This window comes from Danio rerio, chromosome 4 (assembly GCF_049306965.1).
Source record: "Danio rerio strain Tuebingen ecotype United States chromosome 4, GRCz12tu, whole genome shotgun sequence".
In the NCBI taxonomy this organism is placed as follows: Eukaryota; Metazoa; Chordata; class Actinopteri; order Cypriniformes; family Danionidae; genus Danio; species Danio rerio.
In genome coordinates, this window is record NC_133179.1 from 74,944,768 (window position 1) to 74,972,722 (window position 27,955).

The 27,955-nt window shown below is 36.9% G+C and overlaps 1 protein-coding gene across 3 annotated transcripts; it reads left to right on the forward strand.

Annotated features, from left to right (window-relative positions):
- Nucleotides 1-9,191: 9,191 nt before the first annotated feature.
- Nucleotides 9,192-26,564, forward strand: LOC103911004 (membrane-spanning 4-domains subfamily A member 8-like). Of its 3 annotated transcripts, none has more exons than XR_012402647.1 (9): nt 10,296-10,380; nt 14,011-14,218; nt 14,738-14,848; nt 16,920-16,988; nt 18,706-18,858; nt 22,506-22,619; nt 25,127-25,177; nt 25,252-25,661; nt 25,838-26,402. XR_012402647.1 is itself a non-coding variant. In XM_073948963.1 (9 exons), exons 3-9 carry the CDS (start codon nt 14,036-14,038, stop codon nt 25,324-25,326), a joined length of 756 nt encoding a protein of 251 aa, XP_073805064.1. In that variant the 5' UTR covers nt 10,316-10,380; nt 12,508-12,554; nt 14,011-14,035; the 3' UTR covers nt 25,327-26,559. The 3 variants fall into 3 exon arrangements, 2 of the variants coding, with proteins under 2 accessions (XP_073805065.1, XP_073805064.1); XM_073948963.1 differs by adding an exon at nt 12,508-12,554 and having other exon boundaries at nt 10,316-10,380; nt 25,252-26,559; XM_073948964.1 differs by having other exon boundaries at nt 9,192-10,380; nt 25,252-26,564.
- Nucleotides 26,565-27,955: the final 1,391 nt, after the last annotated feature.

Here is a 27,955-nt window from a genome sequence, read left to right on the forward strand (position 1 = left end):
GCATGAGTCAAAGGGTTAAATGTGTTTTTAACATTTTTTTAATTCTATGATTTCTCTTCATACCACTAGCAGGTACCTGCCTTTATATATAAATGATCACAATAAGCCATTAAAGATAAACAATATTATGGATAAATAGAATATTATACACTTTATTAAAGTATTTTTATGTCAAATAGCTGTAAATATTATATATATATATATATATATATATATATATATATATATATATATATATATATATATATATATATATAGTATTTACAACTATTTGTTAATGAATGCAGTATTAACAATAGTGAACTGATAAAGTGTCATTAGTTAGTAGTTGACATTAGTTTTTTAAACTAATAAACTGGTGTATTGTAGTATAATATCGTATATTACAACATTGGTTCATCTGTTTATGTTATTATAGGTGCTGTTTTGCTATAGCAATTATAGAATTACCTCAACAGATCAATTTGATTACTATAGTATTATAGTCTGTTTAAAAGACTCTAAAATAGTTACTGTAAATTACTCTAGTACTTTTTCATGTGCGTTGTGATTGAATGAGGCTCCCGCTTTGCCCTCCTTCCTCCCCCAGAGGGAGCCATCGCAAGATTTTTATCAGCCACTATTTGAACCTACATATCCCATTAGGCCACACATACACACACCTGTCATTAAACATGATTACAGACGCTACTTACTGTACTCAAATGGCTTCCACTGTCACCGGATCTCAATCCAATAGAGCACCTTAGGAATGTTGTGGAATGGGAGATGGGCATCATGGATGCAGCAACTGCGTGATGTTATCATGTCAATATGGAGTAAAATCTCTGAGGAATATTTCCAGTACCTTGTTGAATCTACGCCACGAAGAATTAAGGCAGTTCTGATGGCAAAAGTAGGTATAACTCAGTACTAGTGAGGTGTACCTAATAAAGTGTGTGTATATGTACACTGTAAGAAAAAAAAATCGTAAAAAAAAGGTCAAATGCCAAACAAAAACCATAAAATTAAGGTAAAATGTCTTTGTTGAAATAAAGTGCAAAAAATAATAAAGCTACAGATATTTTCATTAAAATGATTACAGAAAAACAGTTATTTTACAGACTTTTCCTAGATTATTACGATCAAATCCGTTCAATAAAGGTATACACTAAGAGTTTTACAAAGAAACACTGTTATTATACAGACTTCTCCTAGATTATTATGATCAAACATCATCAATAAAGTGACTACACTAAAAGGTCAAGAGAAAACAATGTTATTTAAAAGAATTTTCCCTAAATCATTACGTTAAACACCTTTAATAACATGCCAAGACATGCTCATTATCGTAATTTAACAGTTTTATTTTGGATCAAAAAATTTTGACAAAAACAACAAACAAGATACAACTGATTGCAATTCTCACAACTTTAAAATTACTGTTGTTACATTTCATTGAATAGTGTTTATGTAAATCATGTAGAGGTTTAAGTTATATGGAATGGTTCAGTAACAGATATTAAATGAAATGGAACTGTAACATGAAGGGGACGCTGACAAATGAGTGCAGATCCAAAGGCAAGCAACAGTCAACACAGGGGCAAACAGATGTAACATTTTGCAGGGAATCCAGAGTCATGGTCAAATAACAGGCAAATGGTCAGTCCCGGCAGCAAACAACGTAAACAATTAACAAACAAAGCAAGGCAAGGCAAAAAAAGAGAAACACTTCATAATGTTCACAGTAGCAGTATAACAAGACTAAGCAATTGGTGCGTGTGTCTGTGCTGCTTTTAAAGTGCATGTAATCAGTTCATAACGATCCTCCGACTGTGTGTGTGCAATCAGCGGAATCTGAAACAGGTGTATGTGAGCACTCTTAGTGTGTTACTTTATTAAATGGATTTTATAGTAATAATCTAGGAAAAGTCTGTAAAATAACAATGTTTCTCTGTAATCATTTTCATGAAAATATCTGTAGATTTATTATTTTTTGCACTTTATTTCAACAAAGAAATTTTACCATAATTTTATGTTTTTTGTTTGGCAGCCATAGCTGCCAGTCATTTGACCTTTTTTTTATGATTTTTTTTTTTTTTACAGAGCAAGTAATTACAATTTATTACTTTAATTTTACGTAATATCAAATGTACTTAAAAAAAAACAGGAAAAAACACTGTAAATAATATGTCAATTTTTTTGTAAAAAACAGATAAATTGCTGTAATTTGTCATTACTTATATAGTACATAAATAACAGTCAAGCCGTTAATTTACTGATAATGTTTGTAATTTTAAGAACTTTTAAATATTATTTAAAATAGCAGAAAAAATACTGTATAAATAGTACTGTAATTTCCCTGTATAAAAAACACAAATGTCAGTAATTTGTCTTTAATAATAAAGTACCTAAAATGAAAGTCAAACGATTAATTTAGAGAGATTGTTTGTCATTTTACTAAGTTTTGAATATAATGTGAACTGACAAAAAATTACTGTAAAAAGTTTAAGGATATTTTCTCTAAAATTAAGTTTTTTTTTTTTACAGTGTAGTTTAATTTATTTGTCAGTTTTGTTTTGATACACTAGTGTTTAAAATGTAAGTGTTTTGTTTCAAACTAAATCTAAAAGGTCCTTTTTAACTCCAATTTAAAGGATTGGAGGTTAATTTCTATTATATATGCATTTAAATAATATTTTTAGTATTCAGTCATGTAATTAAATTACTTATTGAGTAACTAAGCTACCTTAAAAAAGTAACTGGAAACTAATTTAAATAAAACTTTAATGATTTTTAGAATTTTTCTGTAGTATCTTACCCAACACTGACTGTAAGAGACTTGGGTGGGAAATCATCAGGAACTCTTTAGTCACCATTTTCAAGAATTACAACCTTCACAAAAAATACAAAGTTTCTGTTCCCAAAACTTGGCTGCAGAGTTACTTTAGTCAAGATGAATATTCTGTCATCATTTACTCAATCTTCACTTGTTCACCAAATCTATATGGCTTTCGGTTTTCTGTTGAACACAAGAGGAGATATTCTGAAGAAAGCTGGAAACCGCTGACTTTCTCTGTAAGAAAAACAAATATGGAAGTCAGTGGTTTCTGTGTCCAACAGAAGTAGTAAACGCAAAGGTTTAAACCACTTGACGAAGTGTAAATGGAAATGTTTGGTATTTGAAAACACCACAAACACCTACAGCAGTTAACATACGCTACCCACAAAAATGAGGGATGTTCAGCTTTCAGCACTCACCTATAACCTTTACAGGTCCACTTAATTTGACATTCTCTACACTTCTGAATGCACATGTTCAACTGTTCAGTGTTTCGGTACCTTTTTGAATTCATCCCAAATCGTCTATTACTCACATAGGTACTGCTTTTTCACTTGGATTTAGCACACAACCGTTAGAAAAAGCATGCTCTATGTAGTATGAAAGTGAGCAGTGTGTCAAGAGGAGGAATTAAACCCAACACAAACACTGTGTAGTTGAAAGCAAAATCCCTGTCAACTGATTTATTTACAGATCCAGAAGGTTAGTAGTGTTCAGGAAGGCTTCTGGATGTTGTCTGAGGTGTGCAAAGTGCAGTCTGGTGAAGGTGAAGACGCCGATCTTAGCCACTTGAACCTGGAGAAAGAGCGAGAGAGACATTAGCATCTGGGTAAGTCTGGAGTTTGTCGCTCACTGAATCTTCGGTTGCTTCCGCCTACATCATCTCCCTCTAATCTTTTGCAGGTGCAAGTGATCGGCATTGATGAAGTGAGTCCAGGGCTGCGTCCGAAACTGCATACTTCCATACCCGGATGACTTACTACTTCCGGTGAGATTCTGGAGTGCGCATGATGCTCAGCGAGAGAATTTATGAATGGGAGTGAAGCAACGCAACTGACGCAGGTAGGTCACGTGACCATGACAAAACGGCGGATGTAGTACGTCCGATTTCCATTCGTACTTTTTACATTCATACTGTATAGAAGGCACTTTTCTTACTGCCGAGTAGTAAAAATGTTTTAGATAAAAGACTCACAAGACTGTAGATAAATAATTTAATAAAAACATTTAATAAATAAACTAATATGTGATCCAGACTCGGTCCTGGAGGGCAAAGTTTAGTTCCAACCCCAATCAGACACACCTGGGCTAGCTAATCAAGCTCTTACTAGGCAGTCTAGAAACATCCTTGCAGGTGTGTTGAAGCAAGTTGGAGCTGCACCGGACACCGGACACCGGCCCTCCAGAACCAAGTTCGGACAGCTACATCTACATGATCCCAGCCCAGTTTTATAGGTCCTCCACACATAATGCCGAGATCGAATCGATAATGGAACATCTCGACTCGCTTAATGGAAAAAAGCAGCACAGATGATGTGTAACATTACTGCAGAGCTGTTGCAAGGCAAACATTCGTGGTTCGTTACGATCTGTTTACATAACTATAGCAACTGCGGCGCCCAGGGCCGGCGGGTCCATAGAGGTGACCTAGGCGGCCGCCTAGGGCGACAGTATGGAGAGGGCGGCGTCCGCAACACCCCCCTTACCACCCGCGTCCTCAGTTATGTCCGCGACACCTCCCTCACCACTGCGTCCTCAGATATATTCGCGCATAGGCGACAGAATAGAGAGGGCAGCAACACCTCCATCAGCACCTGCGTGTACCCAGTTATATCCGCGCTTGGGACGGCAGAAGAGAGGTCCGCGACACCTGCATGTCCACAGTTATTTCCGTGCCTAGGGCGGCAGAATAGAGAGGGCGGCGTCCGCGACACCTCCCTCCCTCCCTCAGCAACTGCGCGTCCTCAGTTATATCCGAGCATAGGGCGGCAGAATAGAGGTCCATGACACCTCACTTCATTTTCATAACCTGTCACTTTTGTTTTCACATTGGGGTTGAGGGCGGCGTGATCGTCCTCTGCCTAGAGCGGCAGTTCTGCTTGCTCCGGCCATGGCGGCGCCAGAAACTACAGTGAAACGCTTAGAAAAAATTCACTAAGGTAAGGGTGACGGATTATAAGTTTGTTGCAACGATCCTAATCAAATCCTTTACCTCAGGGATTTTCCCCCTCAGAGACACCCTTAAGTTAAATTACTGAAGGACATGCAAGCAGCCACAGATGGCGATCTTAAATGACTTCATTTGCAGAGGAAGCGCGGTGCAAAACAGACTCTATTACACTATCAAGCTGTAATTGATTGTCAAGGGCACATGATCAGTTATTGAGACATTGAGATTTTCTGTTGTGGTATACGCACTAGGACTGAGGTGCCCAATATCCCTGTTCCTGGAGATCGACCTTCCTGCAGATTTCAGTTGCAACCCTATACAAACACACCTGCCTGTAGTTATCAAGTGCTGCTTCAGGTCCTAATTAATTGGTTCAGGTGTGTTTGATCAGGCTTGGAGCTGAACTCAGGAAGGTGGCTCTCCAGGAACAGGGTTGGTGTCCCCTGCACTAGGGTATACTGTGGTATACATCGATATATATCCACTAGGGCAGTGGTGTCAAACTCAATACCTGGAGGGCTGGACAAAGACACAGTTTCAAAGTCATTTGCAGTTTATAAATGTCACATCTGGAAGAGTAGAGCGGCACGATGGCTCGGTGGTTAGCACTGTGGCCTCACAGCAAGAAGGTTGCTGGTTCGAGTCCTGGCTGTGCCAATTGGAATTTCTGTGTTGGCATGAGTTTTCTCCGAGTGCTCCGGTTTCTCCGACAGTCCAAACTAAATTGGGTGTAGTGTATGAACGTGTATGGGTGTTTTCCAGTACTGGGTTGCAGCTGGGTTCTTCCTGAATTGCAACTGCGCATGAAATCAACACATAACACTCGCTTCTTCTTCTGTATTGTTTAATGGTGGTTGGCAAACCAGTATATGATGTATTTACAACACTCAATGGGATGGAGAGTGAAGGTTTGGTGGAAAGGAAGAAATTTAAAACCACAACAAATTATAATTGTTTCCTAATCAGATCTGAACAGAATACCATTCACTTGTAATTGTTTCCGTGCATTCTGGAATATATCCATTAATATTGCACCAGTGCACCCCCGTGAACCCGCAAGTGTGTTCCACCTCTGATTCAACTAGGCTGAGCAACATTTCTGACATGTCAGAAAACCATCCGATTTGCAGAAAAAAAATAGAGTTTAATCGTCACTGCGTTGTACACAGCACGACAGACGCTACATGATTAAGACAAAAATTTGACAGGATTCAAAAAAGAGTGGCACAAATCAGTATTCAGCTCAAAATCTGACTTCAAATCACATGGGCCAAAGGAGACTCTGGAAAAAATTGCAGTCCTCAAAGTCTAACTAAGGAAGTATTGACATCGAATTGTGTTGCGATTTCACTAGCAGTTCTTAGAAGAAGTGGGCACAGCTTTAGAGGCCACACTTTAAATAACAGAAACCACAGGACGATGCAGGATATCACACCCTCTGTGGGCTCCAGCCAAGATCTTTCCTTCAGATATCAGTTCTACATAACTTAAACAGCATCTGATTACGAGAACTAGTGACGTGCACATACGTTTTCACACATTTTGTCTTTTAACATCATTAAAAGATCTACATTAAATCTCACACAATTTTTTTCCCGCTTTTTGAAAGTTTTTTCAAAGTAATTTTTTTTATGAATTTATTTTAATTTTTCTTATATTGATTAAACGTATTAATTATGTGTATTTCAATCTATTATTTAGTTTATTTTAATTTATTTATTTAGGTTATTTTATTTACTTATTTAATTGTATATTTTAAATTTAATTCAATGTATTTTATTTGTTTATTTCAATATATTATTCAGTTTATTTAATTCATTTATTTAGTTTATTTATTTATTTTTTATTTACTTATTTAATTGTATATTTTTAATTTATTTCAATTTATTTTATTTTGTTTATTTTAATTCATTGTAATTTATGTTATGGATTTATTTTTATTTTTGTGAAATGTATTTACTATGTTTATTTCAATCTATTATTCAGGTTATTTTATTTATTTATTTAGTTTATTTATTTATTTATTTTTTATTTACTTATTTAATTGTATGTTTTTAATTTAATTCAGTGTTTTTTATTTGTTTATTTTAATTTATTTTAATTTATGTTATGAATTTATTTTTATTATTTTAAACGTATTATGTTTATTTCAATCTATTAATCAGTTTATTTAAATTTATTTATGTACTTTATTTTTTAGTTACTTATTTAATTGTATATTTTTTTATTTAATTCAATTTATTTTATCTGTTTATTTTGTTTATTTTAATTTATTTTATTGTATTTTTTTTACATTTTTTTATTTTAATTGATTTATTTTGCTTATTTTAATGTGTTTATTTTATTAAAATTTTATAATTTTGTTTATTTAATAAAAAATGATTATTTTGTTTATTGAAAATCTAAATCTTTTTTCAAATAGTTCCCAAATGTTTAACAGATTAACAAAAATTTCACAGTATTTCCTATAATATCTTTTCTTCTGGGGAAATTACTGCCTCTTCATTTTGGGTGGAATAAATTCAAAGTCATTAGATTACTAGCCCCCTTATGATTTTTTTTCTCAATTTACTACAGAAAAAAAACATTATTACATAATGACTACCCAAACTTATCTTATAAACCTAACTAAGTCTTTAAATTGCACTTAAACTTAAATTTACTGAACAATCAGGCCAACTGATGAAAAGTTTGTAAAGAAAATTTGAATAAAATACATAAACACAGTGCACATCATGTGGCTGCTGTATTTTGTAGTTTCTTAAAATTAGGTTTTTGGTATTTTATTTTGAAATACTTATCAATATCATTGATAATATGTGATAAAAACATAAGACACTTTAAGTGACAGAAACCACAGGACGATGCAGGATATCACACCCTCTGTGGGTTCCAGCCAAGATCTTTCCTTCAGATATCAGTTCTACATAACTTAAACAGCATCTGATTACGAGAACTAGTGACATGCACATACATTTTCACACATTTTGTCTTTTAGCATCAGAAAGCAGACACCGAGATCTACATTGAATCTAATCACAATTTTTTTTTAAGTAATTAATTTTATTTTCTTGATTTTATTATTTTAATAAATTTTATTAAATTAATTTATTTTGTTTATTTCTATCTAGTTATTTAGTTTAATTTTTTACTTGATTAATTTTATTTAATTCAGTTTATTTTGTTGATTTTTATTTACAAAATTTATTTTAAATTATTATTATTTTTAATTGATTTATGTTGTTTATGTTTATTTTGTTTATTTTATTTTAATTTTTATTTTAATTAGATTATTTTGTTGGTTGAACATTAAAATCTTTTTTTTTATTGTTCCCAAATGATGTTTAACAGATTAACAAAACTTTCACAGTATTTCCTATATTTTTTCTTCTGGGGAAATTCTTGTTTCCCCTTCGGGTAGGGAACTCCAATGCTATTAGTGGATTTGAACTTAGAAATCCACGAATGGGAGGATTCGGTTCACAAGCCGCTTGTCGGATCCTGAAACGGACATGTTAGCCGTGCTTTTCCGGGCTGCTTCGGCCGTGGGTTGGAGATGGTTTATCCCCCAGCTCCGCGGCCGGACCGACTAGAGAGGCGTCCCCTTCTTCCCGGAGGTGCACAGTAGGCTCACGCGGTCTTGAAGGGCACTTTTTTTCTGCTCGTGCTGCGTGTCCCTCCATCCTCACCACTCTTGACGGTGGAACAGCCAGAGGGTATGTGGCGATTCCTCAGGTTAAGTGCGCGATGGCGGTCAATCCGCGTGGCGCCTCTTCTTGGCGGGGTCCGCCTCGTCTCCCATCCAAAGCCTGTAAGTTATCTGCCTCCCTCGGAGCTAGAGCTTACAAGGCTGCGGGCCAGCCTGCTTCCGCCTTGCATGCGATAGCCACCTACCAGCGCTACCAAGCGCAGGCGCTGGCCGAGCTGCACGAGGGTGGGTCCAACCCAGGCTTACGAGCTTCGCACCACAGCCGACTAAGCTCTTCGGACTACTAAGTCCGCTGCGTGTGCGTTGGGGAGGACGATGTTCACATTAGTGGTCCAGGAGCGCCACCCCTGATTAAAACTTGGCTGATATGCGCAAAGTTGACAAAGTCCGCTTTCTTGACTCCCCCATATCCCAAGCTGGCCTGTTCGATGACACCGTCTGTGAATTCACCCAGGAATACGAGGCGGTGAGAGAGCGATTTGATGGGTAATGTCACCTTCGGCGGGGCCGTAAGCCCGCTCTGCCCGCTGTACCATCCATATCTGCTCCTCGCCGAAGGCGCCCGCCTACGAGAGCTGCACCGCCCCCGCACACGCCTTTGGCAAAGCGGGCACATCGAGCACCTCAGAAGCAGGCAGCCCCCTGCCCAGAACGCCGCTAAGTCTGGCAACGGGCCGCGAAGCGTCCCTGGGACAGGCCATCTGGAGAAGAGGGAACTTGCTCTTTCCCCGCTTGAGGGCGGGGCCCCATTTCCAACGGCACTTTTTACTGCCATGAAAACATCTATGAAAGAGCCATAGATTCCACTTCCCCGGATGTGACAGCCCGAAATCTGCCAGTCTGAGACACTGTGCTCTCTAGCTCGCAGGTTCGGTGCACTCCACCAGTGGCTCACAAGCGCTGGGGGGACGGTTTCCTTTCCCCCAACCCTCGAGCCCCCATGTACAGTTGAAGTAATTCACCCCCCTTTGAATTCTTTTTTTAATATTTCCCAAATGATGTTCAACAGATTAAGGAATTTTTCACACCATGTCTGATAATATTTTTTCTTCTGGTGAAAGTCTTATTTGTTTTATTTCGGCTAGAATAAAAGCAGTTTTAAATTTTTTAAACACCATTTTTAAGGTACAAAATTATTAGCCCCTTTAAACTATATGTTTTTTTTACAGTCTACAGAACAAACCATCGTTATACAATAACTTGCCTAATTACCCTAACCTGCCTAGTTAACCTAATTAACCTAGTTAAGCCTTTAAATGTCACTTTAAGCTCTATAGAAGTGTCTTGAAGAATATCTAGTCAAATATTATTTACTGTCATCATGGCAAAGAGAAAATAAATCAGTTATTAGAGATGAGTTATTAACACTATTATGATTAAAAATGTGTTGAAGAAATCTGCTTTCCATTAAACAGAAATTGGGGAAAAAAATAAAAAGGGGGCGAATAATTCTGACTTCAGCTGTATGTTTATCAATAAGTGGTATTTTCAGGAGTATTGCATAGAAAACAAAGCCAAATATTACATTTAAACTCCTGCAAGAGAGCAAGCTCCTCCTGCTTTCTGTTCCCTTCTGTAAGACAGAATCTGCAGTTACACTAGAAACACTGCACTGGTGGAACGTTATATCAGAAGACAGAGCTGAACTATACTGAACTACAGATAATCTTCCAAGCCCAGGTGAGGACAAGATTCTGTTTCTGGTAAAACAATATACATTATATACTTTAAAAGTACATCTGATGCTTTGATTTATGTCCGTATTTTCTATAGTAATAATTATGAATGCGTTTCCTTTATTAGTAATAAAGATTTATGATGGATTTTTAACCCTTTCATGGATGGTGTCCACATTTGTGCAGTTGATTTATGAGAGTAGTTTTGTCTAATCGACTTGAGCGCAGTGTTTGTAGATTGACAGACATATATTAACAGGATGGAATTTTTCACAGTATTTCCTATAATATTTTTTCTTCTGATTTAAAACTTATTTGTTTTATTTTAGCTACAATAAAAGCAGCTGTATATGTTTTTAAACTATTTTAAAGTCAATATTATTAGCCCCCTTAAGCAATATTGTTATTTGATAATCTCCAGAACAAATGTTCAATATATAATGACTTGTCTATTTACCCTAACTTTACCCTAATCAAGCCTTTAAATGTCACTTTAAGCTGAACACTAGTGTCTTGAAGAATATCTAGTCAGAAATTATGTGCTGTCATCACAGCGAAGAGAAAAGAAATCCGTGTAGATGTCGTACAGCATTAGAGTGAGATGCGTTGCAAGTTGTATTTCTGTACCCCGCTAGTATATCATTTCTGTTTTTACAAATACTTTATTGTCTTGTATTGTAATAAAACAGACATTTAACAAATATAGCAACAATAATAACGAAGTAGGGCTTTCACATGAAATAAGAATGATTTATCGCGTGCTGTAAAGAAAATTTAAGGCATTTAAGGTGCTGATATACCAGCCTGATCTCACGAGAAAACGTAAGTATTTATTGGCTAATTCGTACGATATCAGTATCCGATTTATTAAAAGAAGACGTGATAGCTATCCCCACCCCTAAACCCAAGCGTCATTGCGTAATCGTACTAAATTGTATAAATAATATCGTACAAATTAATACGAATTAGCTACTAAATCAAAGTCACAAATTGACGCAAGATTGTATTGGATATACTATAACTAAATTGATTCAACATAAAGTGGGATACAAATGAAACCATAATAAGTCACCACAGTCAGCAGTAAATTTAAATTTTGGATGATTTGCGAACATCATTCACTGTAAAAATTTGCTGGGTTTCCACGCAGTTGCTTCATGTTGTCCACATCGATTAAGTTAACTTAATTGTTTTTACAAATACAAGTTGACTGAACATAAAACAATGAAATTATGCCAAACAAATCTAAATAATTGTGTTGATTTATCCTGTTATAAATAATTAGTTTGAACAAGCAGCAGGAGTATTTTTGCACCATCGTATGCTGGAGAAATTTAAATTCAGTGGCCTGATGTGAAGTCCGTAGCGTTCTTTTGAAGCTTTGAGAAAAACTGATGCGTGTATTTTGTGCACAGGTTGTCCAAAGCTTTTTAAAATTAAATTATATTTTAATTTGATCGTATGTAATGTACTGCAGGTGTTTCATTCTTAAGTTGACAACTTCGGGAGCAATTCGGGGGCATTTCATGCATGCCCCCGTGACAAACCAGATAATGGACGCGAGAAACTGCTCTGCAAAACCTCTGCATTTCTCGGCAGATGCAGAGACTCGGTGGGTGCAGACAATAACGTCAAACACCCGTGTGTGTATAGACTATCCTGTCACAAAATGCGGCGTAAATCTTACATGATTGAGATGTTTACATGTTTACACATGATATTAACGTACTGTAAACTGAGTAACTCAATCATTTTGACTAACGTCTGTCTTTAAACACTTAAAGAGTACTGCTGACCGTATCAACTAACTTTGCCTCTGGCTAAACGTAAACAAAGAACAACGATCACACACTGACCAAATCTGTAGAGACAGGACCATCAACACCAACTGGAGCTGCGTCTTTATTAAAAGAAGACGAGTGGCAAATCTGGATTTCACCATTTCCAGATGCGAAAAGCTCTCGTGTAAAAAATGTTCCTTACAAACGTATTTCTGTCGCTTGTTAGCATGTCGCGAGTGGTACCCTCATCTCTGGAAAATGGAAACCTTTGTTGCAGCACATTTATAAACACAACACTGACGACCCAGGTCTCCGAATAATTCCTCTTCTTCCACTTGTTTTAATTATAGTTGGCAACACGACGTGGCGTCTCTCTGCCATCTGAACACTGTAACAGGTAGTCTTCGAAGCTATATTACATTCACAATAGAGCGCGCTGATTTGTTCGAAGTCTTTCTCATGAATTATGATGTTATGATGTGCAGGCCAGTACAGAAATCCAATCTCCACGCTGGAGTTTATACAAGGGTCTCATCACCGTGACGTAGCTTCCTGAAATAACGCAAAAATAACCAATTTTCACTTTTTAGTGAGATATATGTGTCCTAATAGTGTTTTTAGCAGCGTGGGACACATACACGACTGTCGACAGCTCAAAAATTGACCCTTTAAGCACACAGTTAGATTGGATCTATAAAATTTACTTAATTTATTTACGCAATCATACTTAAAGCAAACAATTTAAGAGTGTCTCAAAAATAAATCCACAATCTATTCATTTTAAATATTATTAAATTAATTTATTAGGCAAGTCCACTTGCTGACTTTCCACCACTGTTTCGTCGCCCCCTGTTGTTGCAAATAATAATACAAAGGTAAGTGCTTCAAGTAGAAAAGCCTGCAGTGAAGGCTCGCGGTATTGACACGAGGGCTGATTCTCAATTCCAAGAACGCAGAGAACAAACTTGCGTTCTTGTGGAGACCGGTCTTGCCAGGTGACCTCCGAAGAACGAACTCGGGAGATCAAGAGAATAGAGAACGCTTCCTGTGAGAAATGAGATGCAGCGTTCTTCCTGATGCTGACAGGAAGGCGCTTCCCACCTCCAGTCGCAATGACTTCTGGGACTTCTAGAGCGAGATCAGTGCTCAAGTCTGCATCAGTGCGTCCTAGATATCAAGAACACATCCGGGAAATTTCACGCGTCCTCTGTTCTTGCGGTCTTGAGTATTGGAACTGAACTTAGGGAGCTGATGACGTTACATGAGAACACGAGGATGCAAGACCGTGACCTGCACTAGCTAGCACAACAACTCTCTTAGATACACATTGAACCATTTAATGATTATTAATGCAGTCATCTAATCAGGATCTGCCATTCTACAATGATGTCTTGGGACCAACACTTCTCAGCTATGAGAGTGGTTTCCACCTTTTATAGCATGTAGTTTTTATGAATGCAATACAACTAGTAATTTGCGAATGAATCGTGAAACAAAAGCTAACAGTCTCTAGTAAGTGCTTATCCTCGGAAATAAACTAGTATTCAGAGTTATGAAGATGTCAAGCGTGTATTGGTTTATTAAACAAACTATTTTTAATGTAAAAAGTATGTTTTATAATGATATCCTTTAGATCAGCGGTGTCCTGGAGGGCCCGTGTCCTGCAGATTTTAGCTCCAACTTGCCTCAACACACCTGCAAGGATGTTTCTAGACAGTCTAGCAAGAGCTTGATTAGCTAGCCCAGGTGTGTCTGATTGGGGTTGGAACTTAACTTTGCAGGACACCGGCCCTCCAGGACCGAGTTTGGGCATGCCTGCAGTAGATGATTTAATCCAATATGATTTTGTACAGGTTCATTTCTATCTCTGAAACTGAAATGTCGACTGTCGAAGCTATGAGTTCTTCATCATATGCCATCCAGCTTCCACCACGGACACCAACAGCACCGCCTGTGACTGGTACCAGTTCTTCTGTGCCTGTTCACATGCAGCACGTAGCAAGAGTTTTGTCTCCTCACGGAGTTCAGGCCTTTCTGAAAGGCCATCCAAAAGCTCTTGGGGTGAGAGTTTTCTTTTAAACCCAGACAGTTGTTTTAAATGTCAGTATAGCACACGTTAACACAAAGCATACATTGTTTTTATGGTTTCTGTTATATTGTATTCTTATTGACTTGCTGATCAAATAACATGTAATGTTTAGACCAGGGGTGTCCAAACCGGTGTCCTGCAGATTTGAGCTTAAACTTGCCTCAACACACCTGCATGGATGTTTCTTGAAAGCCTAGAGAGAGAGCTTGATTAGCTAGCCCAGGTGTGTCTGATTGGAGTTGGAACTAAACTTTGCAGGACACCAGCCCTTCAGAACCGAGTGTGGACACCCCTGGTTTACACAGTCTATTCTGAAAGAAGCAAACCATGAACAAAACTGGAATACTGAAAAATATTTAACATGATGGATCGAGAATTGCTCAATAGTTTTGGGGTATCTTTATAGTATGATAATAGTTTATTCACTGTACGTCTTACACTGCTTCACCTTACCCAAAAAAACTAACACTGTTCTCTCTTATTCCTCTCAGACTGTCCAGATAATGATCGGTCTGTTGTCTCTCCTGTTGGGAATTGCGTCTACAGTGTATGCAGACTCTGCTTTTGTCTTTACTGGCGTTCCTTTCTGGGCGTCTGCCATAGTAAGAAACAATCATACAGTTCAGCATTTTGCCTTAGATAACACAAGCTACAGTGGGTAATCAACCAGAATACATCTTACTGTCACATTTACAGCCACTGAAAGGAGATAATAAATAAGATGTGATGCTCAACCACTGAAGACACATGAACTGCTTTGACAACGTTGTTGTTCCTTTTATAGACTTTGAAACTCTTGTTCAAAAATATGCTAATTTATATTCTGAAAGTGCAAAAGAGATGAGTAATTAATAACAGAATTTTATTTTTTGGGGTTAAACTATCCTTTAAGCTAGAATGAGGGCTTTCACATCTGTGGTTCGGTTCATTTGGACCGGATCAAGGGCAACAAATGATACATTGTAGCATTTTCTGCTGTCTTTGGGTCCTTTTCACACCACACTGATAGCTTTGGCCTGAACCAGTACAAAAAAACAAAACAAATGCAGTCTGATAAAATCCACATCACTCATTGGGCAGGGGCCTCATGTATCAACGCTGCTAAAACTTTGCGTACGCCAGATTTCACGCTCACGTTAGGATTTACTAACGATGAAATGAACGGGCATTGTCCCACGCCAACTTCACATTTCTTGTGTGTGTTTGTTTGATTTCCATTGGCGACTCCTAGAGGCAGTTATGCTAAATTGCTCACCACAAAGTATCTTTAAGCCATGCAATCGCAGCTGTATGAGTCGGGATCACCCGCATGTCTAACAGGTATATAAGGTTTCCATACCATGCAATTGACCGGCCAAACATTAAGATTCTGACTTCAACTGTAATCCTCCACTGATACATCCACTTTGCACCACTACCGCAGCAGTGACTGCTCCAACTGGAGCTACGCTCTCATCTTAGCCTGCGACATCTACATCACATCATTGTTTACACAGACATCAGTAATCCAATTATTTACTTTTATATCATTAAGACAATAATATGTAAAAATGTGTACATGTTCATGTTTCCGTTCTACATCTTATAATACATATAAAACCCCACCTGTCCTACGCCACCCAACCCACTCCAAGCTGGTATCATACCTGTGACCTTCCGCATGGGAGTCAGTTGCTCTACAGAGGAGGCTAAGGACCATGCACTCTAGCTTCTCATTACGTTATTACATTCCCATTCAATGCTGGTTTCCTTCGGCGTTTCACACAACAGAAAACAGCTATGAGTAATTAATTACCATAGTGGTCAAAATGACCGCATGCATCTCAGTGTCTGCTACTTTTCCCCAGGATTTTACAATGTAGATTGTGTCAAAGCAGCTTCACATAGAAAACTGTAGTGAACTGAAACAGTGTCAGGCCAGATTTCAGAGTTGAAGTTCTGTTTAGTTCAGTTCAGAGTGGTTTAATCTTCACTGCTGAAAGTCCAAACACTGAAGAGCACATCCATCCATACGCAGCTCCACAGTTCTGAAATCAGAATGTGGTGAGGAACAAACTTCACCAATTGACCAAAGCGAAGGGGAAAAAAACTCGAGAAAAACCAGGGCACGACCATTGGACATGACCATCTCTCCTCTGGCCTAACTTCCTGTGCAGAGCTGCAGTCTAGGCGCCGGTGCTAGTGGTTATAGTTTTTGATTGGTTCTCATGTGCTACAGCAATGTTCTTGTCAGTTATCCCATTTAGTTTGTGTGTGTTTATATCCCCTCAGTTTGCTGTACCCTCTAATGCAAAGGTGTCAAACTCAGTTCCTGGAGGGCCGCAGCTCTGCACAATTTAGTTCCAACCCTAATTAAACACACCTGATCAAACTAATTGAGTCCTTCAGGCTTGTTTGAAACCTACAGGTAAGTGTGTTGAAGTAGTTTTGGAACTAAACTTTGCAGGACACCTGCCCTCCAGGACCGAGTGTGGACACCCCTGGTATAAACTGTGATCTGCAGCTGCTGTGATTAAACCCACCAGCTCACTTTATTCTGTGTTTGATAGATCTAGTGTGTGACTATGAAGAATGCAAATGAGGTTCATGTGGCAGTAAAATGCTCATTCTGGTTGAGTACAATGTTTATTTTCCAACATAAGCTTTAAGTTTTGCTCTTCTCTCTGTTCTCAGTACATTATTGCAGGGTCGCTCGCCGTTGCTGCGGAAAACCAAATTAATTCACCAGCCGCTTTATGTTTGGTATGTACACAACACTTGTTCTTTTAATTTGTCTAAGCACTGGTTGCTTGTAAAACTTGGTCTGTAAGGATTTGTGCATAAATGCACGATGTTTCTAGCACTCGATTGTTGAGCAGAAGAATTCACCCTCACACGCTTCCTGGTGTATATGTCACATGAGCTTTTTCCTCCTCTGTTTAACCTTCTCCCCTACAGCACACACCTGCACAAAACGTTTGTTATTGGATAAAGTTGTAAGTAGGGCCAGACGGAATCTGCGGACTTTGCTATTTCTGCAGAGAATTTTGGTCAAAATCTGCTGAATTATTTAGGCAGTATCATAACTAAAACCTTAATATGTCAAATAAAAAAATATATATTTTAAACTTTAATGTTTAAAATGCAAATCCAATAAGATTCACTTCATTTGGTAAACAAAGCAAGTCTCTCATATAATATCTCTACTAAAAGACAGAAAATATTAGTTATTAAATTAACGTCTAACCCCACCCCATCCCTAAACCCAACCGTCACAGTACTATAAAAATATTTAATATTGTCAGCGCCAGTAGTGTAGTGGTTAGTGTGTCGACACATACACTCCGGTCCTCGCGACGACCCGAGTTCGATTCCACCTTGTGGTCCTATGCTGATCCTTCCCCTATCTCTGTTCCCCATGCTTTCCTGTCAATTCTTGACTGTCCTATCAAATAAAGGTGGAAATCCATAAAAAAAATTAATATTGTTATACAGTTCCTTAAAAAAAACTGTTATATTGATGTGCATATCATACTTCCGGGCTGGCCGCATATTTGGTCTAGACTTTACCTAATTAGTACGCAATTCCTGTGTGCTCGGACAGAACTATTTGTGCTTGAGCACCACCAAGTGGTGTTTTACTGCAATTTCAGCAGCTTGATGCATGTGAACTAAAGTACCAATCTCATTGGTTAACCAGTGTCACAAGGGGGGGGGCGTGGCCAAGACTCGTGGGATTGGAGTGAAGCTGCACTCACAATAGAGTTTGAGCTTGCGAAATTCTGTTGTACGGCACTGGGGAAAAGGGGCGGGATTAAACAAGATGATTAAAAAGCCAGCGATTGCTCCATGTTTTCAATTTCTGTTCAGAGAGATCATGTTTTAATCCTCGATTGGTCTCACAAATTACGTTATTTTTTCTTTGGGTATATACAGCTGCTCAGCTAACATGAAAATGACTTCCTCTGAAGACCCGCCCTCAATAGGCTCTGATTGGTCAGCTAACAATGTGCTGTAATTCGCAGATTGTTTTTATAATTCCTAAACTTTCACTGTAGGTGTCGCTAAGCTAACTCCGTAAAAGCCAGTGTCTCCCTTTGCATTGAACTTTAAGCATCTTAGATGTTGTTTATGTTCACAGCTACATTATACATCAACTAAAGTTTCAAATATGATACCACAGTGTACCACCCCTTTAAATAGCATATTAGTGTGTCCGGTGTGCGTTACTTTCAACGTCATGTGTGTGGCCTGTACATTCATTGTGCGTTCCTTCAACATTTAAACCAGTGGATGAACTGAAGTAAACAAAGTGTTTGTCTAAACTTGCCACATTCGTGAGCATATGCAAATGTTTTGTCAGTGAACGCAACATTTCTGTGGAGAATGTATTCAGTTTTAAAAATTTGTTCAATATATTCTTGTACTTTCGCATGGCATGTTAACACCTTTTTTCTGTTTTTTTGTGCCTCTACTGTAGATGAACGGTTCACTTGGAATGAATGTTTTCAGTGCTATAGCTGCAGGCATCGCCATTATTTTTCTTTCACTTGATTTGGTTAATGGACCAAACTGCCGATACTGCACCTGGCATTATGATAGTTCTACAGATAACATTGAGAGACAATATAGGGTATGTCACCAACTTTTATTCTGATATAATTTTTATATTAACTTTTTATTTAATACAACAAGATCACTGTAAAAAAGCAAGCCTAAATATGCACTCTTCTGCATCTAGTAAGTGTTTTAAAGATATGGTAACACTTTATTTTGATGGTCCATTTGAGTATTAGTAGACTGTCGGCTTAATATCTGTTGATACTGCTCCTTCAAGTATCCTTAGCGAGCACGTGTCAACTTACACTAACCCTAGCCCACAGTCTACTCTAATTTAATGAGAATGTACATGCAATTTTAATTAAATTAGACCATCAAAATAAAGTGTGACAAAAAATATAACTGCTCATTTAATGTCACAGAATGTGTTTTTAAATACCATGTTAAAATTGTTCTCTGCTATCTCCACAGAAGGTAAGCACAAGAAATCTCAAGTAATAGTTTTACAGGTCCATTTAGAAACAAAGAAAACGGCTCTAGAATGAAAAAGACAAGTATATTTTGATCGACTGCTTTTTAAATTCCCAAACTTACAGCTCGAAATTATTCACATGTGCACACAAACACACACAACTTTTCTCAAGGATGAATCATTACATGTTTTACTATCATTTATTCATGACTCATGTTGGCTATCTCAGCACTCTAAGGCCCCAGTCACACCAAACTGTGAGAAAAAACTAAAAGTTTATGTTGTCTGCGCCTCATGATTTTGATGGAGCGCTGTGTGCCTGTAGTTGAAAAAAGTCAACTCCGTATGGAAAAAGCACCTGATGTCATGCACTCCAGTACAAAGAACACTGATATAGTAGTTACCTAGAAACATAGAAAGCACACTCTTTTCTAAATCAACTAAAAGAAACAAACAGACAGGCTTTCGAAGATTACTGTTGTCCTTTTATTCCAGGAAAATCACAGTAAGAGCATGGCGACAGGACACTTACACATACATCAAGCAGTTCACATGTGTTTGTTCTCTCATTACAAACATATACATCAAATTTCACAGTATTCACATTACACTAACGGAAGACAGTTAAACAGACCTCATGCCTCTTTGGGTGGTGCTGGATAAAATCCAACTTTCCCTAATTTTACATTGTGATGACAAGCCGTTATGAGAATATAAAATTAATAATTATATATTTTAAAATTAAAAGTACACTGTAAAAAATATATATTCAATTAATTAATCAAATTAAATTACAGAAATTTACTGTAAAATAATGGACAGTAAATTACAGGAATTTACTGTAAAATAACAGCCACTAAATTACAAAAATTTACTTACATTTAAATTTCTGTGATTTAATGGCCGGTATTTTGCAGTAAATTTCTGTAATTTAACGTCCGTTTTTCCACGGTAAATTTCTGTTATTTAATGGCCGGTATTTTGCAATAAATTTCTGTAATTTAACATCAGTTATTCTACAGTAAATTTCTGTTATTTAATGGCCGGTATTTTGCAATAAATTTCCTTAATTTAACGTTCGTTATTCTACAGTAAATTTCTGTTATTTAATGGCCGGTATTTTGCATTAAATTTCTGTAATTTAACGTCCGTTATTCTACTGTAAATTTCTGTTATTTAATGGCCGGTATTTTGCATTAAATTTCTGTAATTTAATGTCCGTTATTGTACTGTAAATTTCTGTAACTTAATGGCCGGTATTTTGCATTAAATTTCTGTATTTTAACGTCCGTTATACTGCGGTAAATTTCTGTAATCTAATGGCCGTTATTTTACGATAATTTCTGTAATTTTTTGTCTATTATTTTACATAAAATTTCTGTAATTTAGTGTTTGATATTGTACAGTAAATTTCTGTAATTCAACAGAGGTTATTTTACAGTAAATTTCTGTAATTTAAAGTTTGTTATTTTACAGTAAATTTCCGTAATTTAATGTCTGTGATTTTACAGTAAATTTCTGTAATTTAAAGTTTGTTATTTTAGAGTAAAGTTCTGTAATTTAATGTCTGTCATTTTACAGTAAATTTTTGTAATTTAATGTCCTTTTCACAGTAAATTTTAGTAATTTAGCGGCTGTTATTTTACAGTAAATTTTTGTAATTTAGCAGCTGTTATTCAACAGTAAATTTCTCTAATTTAATGTCCGTTATTTTACAGTACATTTTTGTAATTTTTAGCAGCTGTTATTTTACAGTAAATTTCTGTAATTTAGCGGCCATTATTTTACAGTAAATTTCTGTAATTTAATGTCCATTAATTTAGCGGCCATTATTTTGCAGTGAATTTCTGTGATTTAGCGGCTGTTATTTTACAGTAAATGTCTGTAATTTAATGTTCGTTATTTTACAGTAAATTTCTGTAATTTAATGTCCATTATTTTACAGTTAATTTCTATAATTTAGCAGCTATCATCTTACAGTAAATTTCTGTAATTTATTGTCCATTAATTTAGCGGCCATTATTTTGCAGTGAATTTCTGTAAGTTAGCGGCTGTTAATTTACAGTAAATTTTTGTAATTTAATAATCGTTATTTTACAGTAAATTTTTGTAAATTAGCAGATGTTATTTTACAGTAAATTTTTGTAAATTAGCAGATGTTATTTTACAGTAAATTTCTGTAATTTAAGGTCCGTTATTTTACAGTAAATTTCTGTCATTTAGCGACTGTTATTTTACAGTAAATTTCTGTCATTTAGCGGCTGTTATTTTACAGTAAATTTCTGTAATTTAATGCCCATTAATTTAGCGGCCATTATTTCACAGTAAATGTCTGTAATTTAATGTCCATTAATTTACCCGGCCATTATTTTACAGTGAATGTCTGTAATTTAGCGGCTGTTATTTTACCCCAGCTGCAGATTTTTTACCCCAGAATTACACATTTTTTACAGTGTAATATTTGATATATTTAAAGCCGTTCAGGGCCAGGGCAGCTTACATCGGGATCTATGGACCCTAAACAATACTTTCAACTAAACTTGTCATGCTAGTTTTCTTAGTCTCCACCTATAAATTGCACAGGACGACACTGCTCAAATGAGCCTCTCGTAGACTTCTTGAAGAGGGCTATTTGACCGCAGAACAACCAGCACTTCTCAATAAATAAATCTGCTTGTTAGGAGTCTCTTGGTTTGTGTTCTGATATTCCCTACACTGCGAAGAGATTAGATACTCATCTTGGTCATACTACTCATAGGATTTTCATGAGAATGAGATGTTTGAGGATGTTTCATGTACTCAACTCTTATTATTAAGCTATGCCTAGGTATATACAGATTTTAATTTTATAGCACCTTTAAACATCACTTTAGCAAGAAGGTTGCTGGTTCGAGTCCCAGCTGGACCAGTTGGCATTTCTGTGTGGAGTTTGCTTGCTCTCCCAGTGTTGGCGTAGGTTTCTTCTGGGTGCTCTGGTTCCCCCCACAGTCCAAACACATGCGCTATAGGGGAATTGATGAAACATATTGGCCATAGTGAATGAGAGAGTGTATGGGTGTTTCCCAGTACTGGGTTGCGGCTGGAAGGGCATCCGCTGTGTAAAACATAAGATGGAATAGTTTGTGGTTCATTCCGTTTTGGCAACCCCCTGATAAAATAAGGGACTAAGTTGAAGGAAAATGAAGGACTGCAGATTTTGGACTTCTTGTTGTTGTTATCCTTTATGCTCATGTTGAATGTTCTCTCAGGCTCTCTTCGCAGGAATCAGTGTTGTGTTGCTGCTGTTTGCCATCCTTGAGCTAGTCATCTCCATCTGCCTGTCTGGTTTTGCCTGTAATGCAGACAGCTGCTGTAATACTCAGGTGAGCAAGACATCAGCTGATATATTTAGTAAGAGTGTGACGAGACCCATGGTTTCACAAGAACAAGATGAGATTATTACACAATTTTTAAGAACAATAACAATGGAAAATAATATTTTATTCAACCAAAAGGTGGTTTTGAAAATCAGCTAAATGGTTTTAAACATCTATTTTAATCAATTCTATGCAGTAAAGGACATGCAAACGCTGTGAAATATTTAGCTATTAACTGTACTCACTGTTTCCCCCTGTACAATTTCAAAACTCCTTTACTCAAATGGAACATAACAATATAATGTCATTTTTGATATTTCATTCTTTATGGTTTTTCTTTTTTTTGGTTTCAATTTCGTTTAGCAACACTTGACAAACTTTGCGCTCCTGGATGCGAGTATAAAGTAAGGACTGATGGGAGAGAGTTATATTAAGGGTGTTTCATTTCGATTTAATCTCGCGAGATGTCGTCACACTATATCTCGTCACACCCGTAATATTAAAGCGTAAAGGATAAAGCTACTCTAATTTATAGCTAAGGTACAGATTTCAGATTTTTTTCACATTTTCTTTACTAGAAGAATCTTACCTGAGCAAAATGTTTATTTGCTATATCACAGGCTGAATCGCAGTCTGAACAACTGCACTTTCAACATGATTCAAAATGGAATAGATGATTTAAACAGATTGTACCATTTCAAAAATTGAAGTGAAGAAAACGAAACAAAAACACAACATTATTCGGAAATTGTTGTGTTAAACATTCTGCCACAAATCTGCCATTTCTGCATCCTGTGTAGATTCAGCATTGGCCACCAGTGGTGGAAAGAGCACTGAAAAAACTCAGGTACTCAAGTAAAAGTACAATTACTTGCCCAAAAATTTGGTGCAAGTAGAGTGAAAGTATGTGTAAAAAGTAGCACTTTAAAAACTACTTAAGAGTAGTGAGTATTACACTGTGAAAGACACTAACAACAGGTGCTACGTCATAATCACACCCACGTAGAGAAAGCTCCTGATTGGTTAATGCGTCGAGAATGATTGAAGTTCAGATTTTCGAACTGGAGTGGTTCGCGCAGCCTACGCGTTGACGCATAGCCCTTTGCCGTAGCTGTCGGCGTCACTGACGTGCATCTCTCACGTCGCACCGACGTATATCGCAAGCTCTGTGATTGGTTGGCTTGGTGGCGCTGACGAGTCTGGGCGAGCCCAATGGAGCGATTGTTTACAAGTGTGGAATCCCGTGAAGGAGCTCCGGATGGAAATTTTTGTTTTGTGTTTACCTCATGGTTAAAGTTGTTGCACGTCCGCCGGTTCCTGCCTCAAAATGAGCGAGTTTGAGCCACTTTCACATTCAAGAAGCGTTCAGAACAAACAAAACACCAGCGAAGAAACTCGACACAGAGGAACATTTACACCTCACTGCCAACTAGCGTTTCGGAAGTGTTAATGCAGACCAACAGAGACAGCAGCAGAAGTATAAATGCACAGCTACACGCGTTGCATGCGCCGTGGGTTACACTGGTCACTTGACGCAAAAATATAAGCCAGGCTTTAAGTGTGTCAAAAGCGCAAAACGCTCAACTTGTGCCGCGCCATTCACGCGTATCGCACCATTCGCGTAAAGCCTGGTTTAGACTTCTGCGTCAAGTGATCGGCGTGACCCACGGCGCATACAACGCGTGTAGCTGTGCCTTAATACTTCTGTTGTTCTGCAGTAACACTTCCGAAATGCTAGTTGGCAGTGAGGTGTTAGTGTTCCTCTGTGTCGAGTTTCTTCGCTGGTGCTTTGTTTGTTCTGAACCCTTCCTTAATCTACAAGTGGCTTAAACGCGCTCGTTTTGAGGCAGGAACCGGCGGACGTGCAACAGCTTTAACCATGAGGTAAACACAAAACAAAACTTTCCATCCGGAGCTCCTTCACAGGACTCCACACTTGTAAACAATCGCTCCATCGGGCGATCAGCGCTACAAAGCCGATCAATCACAAAACTTGCGCTATGCGTCGTTGCGATGTGTAGTTAAATTTTTTGAAAGGTGCGCGTCAGCAACAGCAACAACCATGGCGAGGGCTATGTGTCCACGCGTAGGCCGCACCGTAGCATACACGTGCACTTGAAGTAGAAGCATAACTGGGGCTTAATTCGCGCCATCACGCCGCAGGGTATCTATTCTCGCCTTTGCATTGACTTGACATGTAAATCACTCACGCTTGGCGCTTCTTCCACGTCTGGTGTGAACACAACACTATGCTTCCCAATGTTTTGCTGCATTTATAAAGCGTCCCTTCTTAAGGTTGTTTTGTAAAAAAACTACTTACTTAAGTGCAATTGCTGAGAAAAACTACTCAATTACAGTAATTTGAGTATTTGTAATGTGTTACTTTACACCACTGGGAATAACCCACCTCTCTTTTTGGGTCCGATGAAGTACGGACTGCAGAATCCACACTTCGTCTTAAAATCATGCAATAGTAAGAAGGGATAAAGCAGCGTGTGTGATTTCTTCCACAGGCGCCAACTGTTTCACAAGCTGTGTATCCACAGATCACTTACACCTCGGAGGTAAGAAAAGCTTGAACCATGGTTTAAATGGGTAAAAATGGTACCAGTACAATAAATAAAGCTTTTTCCCGCAGGTTCCTGTGGCCAGCAACCCTTTAATTCAACACCCTCCTGCAGGAGCTCCTCTACAGTACTCTCAATACAAATAAAGAGTGGCCAGATCTGCGATCTTAATGATTTGTATTCATTATTCAGATATAAACAGATTTGACAACACTTTACAATAACAGTACATGAATAATGATGTTCATCTGATTTATTTACAATACAGTGTGTACAGTAATATTTTCTGTCTTTCAGTAGAGATATTATATGAGAGACTTGTTTTTTTACTAAATCAAGTGAATCTAATTGGATTTGCATTGAATAAAAGTTAAAAAGGTTACTTTTTAGTTATTATATTAAGGTTTTAGTTATGATACTCCCAAAATAATCAACCAAATTCTGCGCAGTGATAGCAAAAAATGTCAGCAGATTCCGTCTGGCCCTAGTCATGACTTTACTTGGAGGGGCACATCACCATTAACTTAACCCTAACTCATCATGAACTCCTGTGTTTAAACTGTTCATGCTGACATTAACAGAGCACTTTTCTATTGTCACTAGACGGGTGTGCATGAGGAGTTCATGAACAGTTAAGAATGGGTTAACGATGATGAGCCCCTCCAAGTAAAGTCATGATATAATTACACATTAACATGTCATGAGTTCATGATGGTTAAATTGAGCATAAACTCATTAATAATCAATCATGTGCTAACAAGATATTAAGATAGCCGTTATTCACATATGAGCTCATCCAACACAATCTCATGGCAATTCGTAAATTTTTCATTTAGTGGGTAATTCGTACAAATTCGTACGATCTAATTTGTAGATTTTAGTACGATTTGCTCATCCCCCAATGATGGTTGGGTTTAGGGGTGGGGTTAGGTGCCACGCCTCCTTTTTAAAATCGTACAATTTCGTATGACTGAACTCACACGAATTATCCACTAAACTGCCAAAACGTAAAATACTTACGTTTTCTCGTGAGATCGGGCTGGCTCATCTCACATGTGGTTAAAGTTCATGATTAGCACAAGGATTAACTCATCATTAGTTCATGATAATGGTTAATTTACATATTAACACATCATTATTCATGTACTGTTTTTGTAAGGTGTTGCCCCATTTGTAACATATTTTTAATTGTTTTTAAAACTATCTTTTGTTGTGTTTAATTAATAAAAGACAGAAAAATAAGAAAACGTATACTGCTGCTGTATTTTATTTGAACTGTGTTTATACTATTGTATGTGTAATTAAATTATGAATTATTTTTGGGGTGATTACTAAAATATGTGTGTAATAATGTAATTTTGAGTAAAGTGAACAGGCGTAAATGATCAGTTTTAAGTCAGGTTTTTGGAATTAGTGTGATTAAACCCTGGTACATAGTTGGACCTAAAGATCCATCTTCAATGATTCACGTTTTTTAACAATACAAACATATTAACCATAACAATGAATGACATCATGTAGAATAATAAACAAGTAAAATTAATAATAATAATTATAAAATAAGATAATAATAAAACAGTACAGAGGAAAATTATCATTCATTTATTTTCTTTTTGGCTTAGTCCCTTTATTAATCTGGGGTCGCCACAGCGAATGAACCGCCAACTTATGCAGCATATGTTTTATGCAGTGGATGCCCTTCCAGCTGCAACCCATCTCTGGGAAACACCCATACACACTGGAAAATTATCAAATTAAATAATATTAACAAAGTCCTTATAAAAGTTTTGCTTTAAAAAATTTGCTTTAAATATAAAATAGTAATTAAACAATTGAAGACAAAGAAAATACTGCAAATGTACATTTGTGAATATAATATTGACCCAATAAAATAAATTGCCTATAAATTCTGTTCTGTTTGTCATGAGAAAAGTAACAAATTATATCACACATGGAAAAATAAATGATAAACTTACAATTTGATGAAAAATAGACAGATAAATCTGATCAAAACACATTAACATGTGGGCATTTGACAAAATATGATCAATCGATTCAATGCTTGAGTTACAGAAGACACAATTTGAGTTAGGGGCATAATCACTTTTTTTAGGTTGTAAATGCATTTGTCTTCAACTAAAAACTTTGGTTCTTTTTTAACAATCACTTCAAATGACAAGTCATCACCTTGGAATGATCAGGTTCTCTCTGCGTTCTGAATGATTATGAGATTTTGAGCCTTAAAGTTTTTGCATTCCACATAGCAAACAGTACTGCTTAGTGTTTAACATTTGTTTTTAAAATGAAAAAAAAAAAAAAATTAAAATGTAAACAACTTCTAAAAACACATCCCATAATGTAAGTAAGTTGTCATTTAATAAGAATATGTCAAAAACTCAGTTTTGACAAAAATGTCAGATAGAACCTTATGATTGTAAGGTGACCAATTGGCATTTCATTAAATGAGCAAGGCCATTAGGTAGCCTTAATCACAATATGAAATTCTTTATGAATAACAGGAAAATTATGTTTAACCATAAAATCGCCATGAATAGAAGTTCCCTTGTGGACCAACTAAATCACAAAGATAACATTTTTTTCATGCCAATTCTTATAAGAAATCCATTTATTCTTTGCTAAGATGCTTTTGTTGTTCATCTTTATTTATTTATTTATTTATTGTTTATTTAACAGTAAACTATTACAGCATGAAACACTATAGAAGGAATAGAGGATGCCAGGGAGATAAAACAGTAAAAAAAAATACAATAAGTT